This window comes from Crocodylus porosus, unplaced genomic scaffold (assembly GCF_001723895.1).
Source record: "Crocodylus porosus isolate Cpor-Errol unplaced genomic scaffold, CroPor_comp1, whole genome shotgun sequence".
Taxonomy (NCBI): Eukaryota; Metazoa; Chordata; order Crocodylia; family Crocodylidae; genus Crocodylus; species Crocodylus porosus.
In genome coordinates, this window is record NW_017728926.1 from 12,150,025 (window position 1) to 12,158,537 (window position 8,513).

Below are 8,513 nucleotides of genomic sequence, written 5' to 3' on the forward strand. Positions count from 1 at the left end.
CGAAGGGAAGCTGCATGCAGGCATGCTGTGCACTTTGGTGCACTCTCTGCCTCCAAACACACTGCCCAGTAGTGGTAGCAGGCTTGGGAAACCTTCCTGCTTACCTTGTGGTTATGGTACGCTGAGCGGCTGGTGTGCAGGCTAGCCAGGAGGCTCTTGGTCTGCTGCTGGACACTGGAAGGAGCTGGCATGGACAGGAGCATTGTAGCCAGTTCCTGAGCTGCAGCCTTATTTTTCTCCTGCTCCCAAAAGCACAAACAGACTTCAGTACATTCATTGCTTAAAGGTGAGGTAGGCAGCTAAGTCTGACCTCTGAGCCCAGCCCTACCCCAGCCTTTTTCCACTATCATCTCCCTCTCCCTAAGGGCAGCAGAATTCCTCTGATCCAGCACTGCCTTTATTGTCCAGCTAACCTTATCACTTAATATTCCAACAGCAGTTCAGAGTTATACCGAGGAAAGGTCCTCTTCAGCTTGCTAGGCTCCCCCCTGCTGGTTTCACAAACAAGGCATTAAAGCCCCCCTAGGCTGAGCAGAAATGCCAATTGTCATTTAAACAAGTTGCAAATGCTTTTCGCCAAGTCAACTTTCAGATCGCAGCTTAGAGCAAAACGGATGCGGCTCTCTTCTGGTATCAGGCCCCTAGGGCTGCAGGAGCTGCTGCTGATCGTGTCCCTCCCTCCCTCAGCTCCAAAAGCTCAAGCATGTATTCAGAAAGTTACTTGCCTTCTCGTTGACTGGTCCTACAGCAAAGCAGCTTTCCAGCGCTTCTAAAGAACTCACTACTAGCCTGAAGGGAGAAAGGAAAGCAGGCTTGAGTACAGCAACCCTTCTCTCTCCTTAGCACTTTGCTTTATGCAGGCTACAGTCATGAGTAGCTCAGAGACAGCTAACGAATGCCAAGTACAAAATCAAAGCATGATAAAACCTGCCACAGGCACCATGCATATCATTTCATTGTGTTACAGACCAGAGTTAAACCTGGCTCACGCTCACAGACAAACTTAGGACTGCTTTAATAATCCACAGCTGAAAGACAGGGGCTTTTCTCTACCAAAGAGGATAAAACACTTCCTTACGCAGCCTGCAGCAGGGATAACTTGGATTGTCTTGACAGTACCAATTCACCATGGCCCACAGACGTACATACGACTGCAGATCAAGGGTTGGTGTGACACATGGGAAAAAGCGTAACCGACTTCTCTAAAGGACCAAGATTCTGCTCGCTTGTTATTTTCATACAGGTTGCTCTTCCCAATTTAGAGTTTTAACCCAAATGCTCCAAAAGTAAAAATTAGCTGCACTCTGAACACCTAAGTGTAACCCAAATATAATATACCACTGTTCAGTGGTCTACATTCAAGCATTTTTGATACTGGACAGGTATGTTAGCACAATGCCTGCAGAGAAAATCCTATTCAGGACTCGCAGTCTTGTGCTGGTCCTCTCTTGCTGCGCTACTTAATACCTTGCTACTCGATGCCTGAAACGCTGATCTCTGACACGCCAAAAGGAGCAGTGCAACACGGCAGGAGAGAGTAACACAGAGCAGGGAGCCAAAGAGGACAAGGCTACCAGGACAGGGAAGGGAACACGTGTGACAGCATTAAACGCAAAGGGAGAGAGCAGAACATAAGATCAAAAACTTGGTAGAAGAGACACCATAAGAAGTGGGCAAGTTCCCTAGTCATTTCTCTAATGAAAAATTAATGTTTCTCCTCACAATCCCTCTGACTGCATAAACCAGTGGGGAAACTGAAAGGTGAAAAGAAGCAAGGAAAGATTGTGAGCAGAAGAGTCTGGTCAAGCAGACAACAGTTTTACCATACGAAGCAGAAAGTCGCAATCCACCTCATCTTTACATTTTGCTAAATCATCTGCCATGCAATGACCAGAATGTAAAGAAGCAAAACGTCACTTAAAAAAAAACCCAGCCAACAAAAGCCACATCATGTGTTCTGTCTCTCTGACACACACTCATTCGTGCAGAGAAAAGGATGGCATACTAACCGGTCCAGGGTGGTTAGGGACTCAGTTTCAGAACTTTTGGGGAGCAAAGAAAAGGAAAAAAAAATAAAAATAAAAAAGTGTGTGAAGCTCACAGAAAACTACCTAAAACACATTCTAAGCAAAAGGCAAATTAAATGGGGAAATCAGGAAGCTGGGAGAGCAATTTATATATAGCAATTCCACGCACGGATCCTACTATTTGGGCAGCAAACACTGCCTGAACAGCAAAATAAGTTACAGGGGAATCCAGGCCATCTAGCATAGAGCAGCCAAGCACACCTAAGGCACACCTAACTTCTCAGGAAATGTCCTACGCTCAGTAATTCCTGATAGTGGGTCATTCTTGGGCTGCTGTGCAGCTGGGCATTTTGTGATGCATTAAAAAATGTGCGTAAGAAAAAATATTTTCTCTGATTACAGTCTGGCTCTGCATTTTATGAAAATGTAATCCCTCTGCTCCCATCTCCACACAGAGGGAGACACCTTGTGGAGACAGCACAGCAGGGGATGGAGAAAAAAAAAAAAACAGACCAGCCTCAAGAAAAAACAAGTTCTAATTTAATAAAATACAGAGGCATGTATTATTTTCAAAGATAAATGGCTGTTAGGTGCCCAACTCTCCTTGACTTGCTAGGGGGCTTTAAGTGCCTAAAGCCTGTGCCTTTAAAAACAACATCCCCCAATGAAGCAATTAACTTCTGCAGTTAGTTAACACCAGATACAAATTTAGCTAATCTTTAAGCAGAATGCATTTGTCCCTATGTCAAGTCATTGACCCTTCCCCCCCACCCCCCATGTCCTTCTGTCCCCATCAGCCTCGAGGCTCTGCAATCTATTGCAAGGACTGTAAAAACCTGAGACAGGGATACAGATGGAGTGAAGGGAATAAACCCAATAAAACAGAACTAACATGGCGAGTCCCAGACTTCCTGGACCAATGGACACAGTCAGCCCTCAGCTTTTCCTACCAAGCACCCTGCATGTTTTATCTTCACATTTTTAAATGAACACACTAAAAATGGCAGGTGGGGTCTGGTGTAATCTGCCATCCACAGACCACCGTATGGGAATGCCTAGTCAAATACTCTCCCAATTCCCTCTATGATCTGCCCTTCAGCTGGATACTAGCAAACATCCAAGACAGGCTCCTCCTAGAACAGGGGTGGGCAAAATGCGACCCGTGGGCCAGATGCAGCCCGCCAGGCCGCTCTATCCGGCCTGCGGGGCCCCTAAATATTAATTTTCTAAATTTCTTATCTGCCCCTGGCTGCCTGTCATGTGGCGCTCAATGGCTTGCCAAAACCCAGTAAGCAGCCCTCTGCCTGAAATAATTGCCCACCTCTCTCCTAGAAGCTTTCATGTTTTAATGGGTGGAAACCACTGATTTAGGAATACTTTACCATATTGCTGTGAAAGGGGATAGAAGAACACAGCTGCAGAAAAATATCACAAAAACTAGACTAATGAAGAAATGCTTGCTCAGGGGCAAGCTTAGATTCAAACAGGCTCTAACTTCTGTGACTTCTGTAAAGGGTCCCAGATTTCACTGAGACAGGAGGGAAACAAAAGCCTCTTGGGCTTCTGAAAAACTGGGTAACATGCAGGAGAATAAACCAAGCTCCATCTGGGTGCTTAGAAATGAGCAGCAGGCAGCCATTGTAAAAAAATATTGACCAATTCTTCAGTAACACAATAGGATTTTGTCATGTCAGGGACAATGAGAAACAATTACTAGTTAAAAAAAAAAAAAAACAGCTCCCAGCTATGACTGCTATGTGAGTGCATCCACAGTGACTAGTCTCTTTCAAAGGCAAACAAAAATCAGATTCTATTGATACCTTTCCAAGACAGTCCCACTGGCAGTTGCAGGTGTAGCAGCTTCTGTATCTCCAGTACCATTTCCCTGATTGAGGTTTGGGGGACAAACATTGCTCACTGAAGCAGATGGGAAATCCTCCGGGGGTTCATCAGGCCAGCCAAACTGTTCTTTGGTCTTGCCATAAATTTTGATGGAATCCATCATTGTGACTCCAGCAGGGTCCACAGAGGCCCCAGCTGCAATGAGGGAGACACAGACAAAAAGAGACAGGTATTACTGTTATGTAAAAACAACCATGCTCTTCCCCAATACCAACAGGCAGAAGGGTCTATACTCAGTTAGCCCTGATGCTCTTAACATCATTCAACCCTTCTGCCTCATTTTGAGGTCTCTCTCCGCTTGTTTTCTCAGCCGAGAATCCCTCTAACTCTACTAAAGAGGATGCTGATTTGTCCTCTGCAATGCGTGGCTGGACCCACTATAAGCAGCTAACTTTACACAGAAACCTAATGGTATTGCAGTTAGAATTTAGGCTACAGCCATGTCAAAACAGCACCCAGAGGAATCTCTGCCAGTCAACAAGTGCAATGCAATAGCCCCAAGACAGCCAGCGCAGATGGTTAAGGAACTCAGCCAACATCAAACACTTACTAAAGATGGTTAGCTTTTTGTCTGCTTGAAGGGCTTCTTCTCGAGTGAAAGGGAAGTCAAACCAACGAGCCCTGGTCATGTTCAGCTGCATGGTGCGGCCAAAAATCTCCAGGTAGGAAGGAGCTCGCTCAATCGCCTGGGTGCCAATCTGGATCCGCATGCCTGTCATTACCATTGTACTGTTGTTGTTCGTGACTTCAATGGTGAAGCCGCCAGGCTGCAGGAGATAATCACAGATTGGGAAAGGAAAGCTGAAGAGAAGCACTGTTAACCACATATAACCCAGGACTAAAAGCCAGGGCACTAAAAGCCACTTTACATTACATAATGGGCAGAACACTTCTTGGGATTAACATCTGGCTTCTTACACTACCTAAGGTTAAAAGTAACCTGCTGGGAAGCACTGTGTAGAGAAGCTGATAGTGGTTGACTCAAAGGCCTTGTTAGATAGGAGCTCATCTGCTCTATTTCTAGAGACCAGAAGCAGAGAAAGAGATAGCAGCAGAAGGAAGTAGAGGGAAAAATAAAAGAGCAACAGAGTTGAGGAAGAGATCCTAAGGAGTGAAGACTGGCTGAGGTGAATGTCATGGTGGTCCTTAGGACGACTGTGTCTGAGTGCTCAAAGTCCACATGCAGCTGCCTCTGGTGACTGATGGGGCTGGGTAACTCAAAACCCTCAAACCAGTTGCATTCATTTGAATATAGGCATATGATTTTTTCTAGAACAGTTGCTTATGGCTTGATGATAAGCACAGCCCCTGGTGCCAGCATTGTATAAATGCCCAAGAACCCCTAAGTTGTCTCACTTACCTTGGTGTTGGCCACATACATGCCAGTGGAATTGAGCCGGTGCTTTATCTGCTGGGCATTATAAACCTGCAATAGGTCATTGCCTCCAAACTCCACATCTGTGAGCTGCTGGTTGTGTTCAAAGAAGTCAATGGGGAAATTCACTTGACTGGAGGTGCGAGTTGCTGGAAAAGAGGATAGGAAGCAGCTCAGAAGAGAGATGTGCCAGGCCAGACTAAGCTAACACACCCTCTTATTTACCCCCTGGCAACTGAAATATGACATAAAAGGAAAACAGCCTTACTAACGGCAGCTGCTTTGCGTTTGCGAACTGGCTTCATGATGCTGATGACACTGCTAGGCTGGAGAGAGGGCTGAAGCCAGTAGGACGTGTTCTCTACATTGGCCATGTAGATCCTCAGGCTGCCATCTTCACATAGGAGGATCATGGTGGTCCTCTGCTGCTCATTACATGCTGTGTGACGGATGGCCACCATGTCCTGGATCTGAGAGAGATCATCACATGGGTTAAAAAAAATTAAAAATAAAAAAGCCTAGGCAGCTACTGCCTGAGAGAATAAACTCCTTCAGGCTTACCCAGCTGACTACCTACCAAAATAGGAAGCCAGTTTGTGTACTGAAACCCCTGCTGTTTTCAAGAGCATAGATGGCAGCCCTTATCAGCAGGACACCACTGATAAGGCACCCTAGTAAGCAGCTGTGTGCAGAGCCATGTGAAAATGGGTTTAAAAAGCCTGGAAAAGCACAGGCTCAGGGGCAACCTGATGGCCACCTGTAAGTTTATAAGGGTTGTTCACCAGGACCTGGGGGAATGTTTGTTCACCAAAGCACCCCAAGGGATGACAAGGTCGAACGGCTATAACATCCCGCAAGACCGTTTCAGGCTGGACGTAAGGAAGAACTTCTTTACTGTCCAAGCCCCCAAGGTCTGGAATGGCCTGCCGCCAGAGGTGGTTCAAGCACCTACACTGAACACCTTCAAGAGCAAATTGGATGCTTATCTTGCTGGGACCCTATGAGCCCAGCTGACTTCCTGCCCTTTGGGCAGGGGGCTGGACTCGATGATCTTCCGAGGTCCCTTCCAGCCCTGATGTCTATGAAATCTATGAAAATACCAGAATAAATAAGAACGCTGACTAACCTTTGCTTTAGCTGGCAGGGTTTTAATCTCCTGGATGAGAAAAGTGTCTGGCTTCACCATGACCACCAGAGGAACACCTGTGGTCTGCTGAACACAGCACACCAAGCCAGGATGGTTCATCACCTCAGACCACTGACACAGTGCTGGGGAGGTCTTGCTTCCACCATTTGAACTGCATGAGAAGGAGGAGGCCAGGATCACATTACCCCATTAAACAGCTATATGCAGCATCATACAAAATGACCACAGCCAGCAAGGACTTTCCTTTCAACCAATAAAGGTTAAAACACCTCCCAATTAACTCAAATGAATCACCACAAACAACTGGAAAGTAGGTCAGATTATCACCAATGAGGAAACTGAAGTAGATAGAGGTCAAAAAGGTGAGTGGCAGAATTAAGAAGGTTGTTCAGCTCTACCAATTTCTAGTTTCTTAGCATACTTTAGTATATAAAATTCTAGTGACCTTCTACCCACAAACAGAAAATTGACCCTTACAATAGTTTGGAACTATATTTTCACTTTTATATCACTGACAGCTCTTATCAGGCCACCAGTAATCCACAGGGACAGACTGAATTTTCTATCAGCAGTCAGGTTATAGAAGCATCGATCTCAGCGCAAAGACTTAACTGTTAACAGATGCAGGGTCCCTATACTCTAATGCTGCCTTACTGCATACAAAGGAAAATGTTCCCCGGGGAACATAATCATTCAGACAAGAGAAAGCTGGTCTGCAAGGTATCTGTTTTGTGTCAGGCTACCGAGGCTGTGACCTGAATGCCTAGCTCTGGCTGGGAGAAGAGGATACAAGTGCTTTCTTCTTGCCATTTTTCTAAACTAAGAGACTGGTTTCCCTTGGGGGAACACGGATATGCACAATGCTTGGGGCTGCTGCAGCTCTGGTGCTGAAAGGAAACAAAAGATTTCCTGGTCTGCAGCCCCTGTGAGGGTGGATAATCTCATCAGTTCCAGCTGCTGCACCATTAGCAGCTCCGCATTCAGACAGCAAGGCTGCTCCAAAGGCACCTCTCTGCTGCGAAATCAGCATAAGTGCATATGCAGCTGCTACAGGAATGTCTGGGTTAGATTTCAGTCAAACCTTTCTGCAACTAGGGAGGGTAGAAGCAGGAAAGCCATGTAACTGAGTAAGATATAGTAACCGGAGAGCCGGTTACATCATTGGCTGCAGAAGCTGGGCTCTTTCAACAGCCCTAAGAATGGCAGGAGGACCCCTAACCCCAGTCTCACCTCTTAATGTTGATCGGGAAAAGACGTTGTACCTCCAAAGTTGCCCTGCTGATTGTGGCTGCAAAGGATTTGCCTTGGCAGTAACTGAAGAACAGCATCTGTAGGACATGGGAGTAATACACCGACACACCACCTCCTGCCACCTGGCCATTACTGTCCTGCAGAGCAAGGAGAAATCCCAGCACTTAAATACACTTTTGCAGAGCTTCAAAGCAGCCAGAATTTGACATTTCCGACCTTGTAAAAATGTTTCAACACCAGCCCAAATGATGACAGCTTGGCCCCCCTGAGACAGCAGCCAGTAATTTTTTACCAAGCACAATGGTGAACTTTCACCACCTGATACTTCAGAAAGCTTTTACACAAGACACAGATTGCACATGCAGAGGCTAGAGACAGCACATTTCAGTGCTGGCATCTGTGCAAGAAAATGCTGGCTAGCAGCCTCACATAAACCTCCCCCCTCATCTGGTCCCAAAAGAGCTCCCCCTCTCTTGGCCTACATTTTTGCTCCTATTTTGGAGCAGGTTGAGCAAGTGGCGTTGAATGGGACTTGGGATGATTTGCCAAAATGGCACCTGCAGTGAGCACCGGTGCTGGGATGGTGCCAGCAAAGAACAGAAGCAAAGATTCTCAGCACCTTGGTAGACCCTGCAAGATAATCTCATCTATTCTGGTGACTGCACCCTGATCAGTGCCTCGCTTCTGATAGCAGCACTGCTCTGAAACCATCCCCCTGCTGTGAAATCCTGCTGAGCATAACTGCAGACCAACCATGGAAAACACACTTGATTTTCTAGATGACTGGATCAAGAGGTTTAATTTCCAACAC

At 46.3% G+C, this 8,513-nt stretch overlaps 1 protein-coding gene across 1 annotated transcript in view; it reads right to left on the minus strand.

The window, feature by feature from the left end:
* UBR4 (ubiquitin protein ligase E3 component n-recognin 4) overlaps positions 1-8,513 on the minus strand; it is a 101,759-nt gene that overhangs the window by 54,361 nt on the left and 38,885 nt on the right. Inside the window, exons 45-52 of the mRNA XM_019541488.1 lie at positions 7,682-7,839; positions 6,431-6,602; positions 5,573-5,774; positions 5,290-5,453; positions 4,480-4,696; positions 3,848-4,064; positions 726-789; positions 105-239 (exon numbers count right to left, since the gene is read on the minus strand). Of these exons, the coding sequence (XP_019397033.1) occupies positions 105-239; positions 726-789; positions 3,848-4,064; positions 4,480-4,696; positions 5,290-5,453; positions 5,573-5,774; positions 6,431-6,602; positions 7,682-7,839 (1,329 nt within the window). The remainder of the gene's footprint in view (positions 1-104; positions 240-725; positions 790-3,847; positions 4,065-4,479; positions 4,697-5,289; positions 5,454-5,572; positions 5,775-6,430; positions 6,603-7,681; positions 7,840-8,513) is intronic.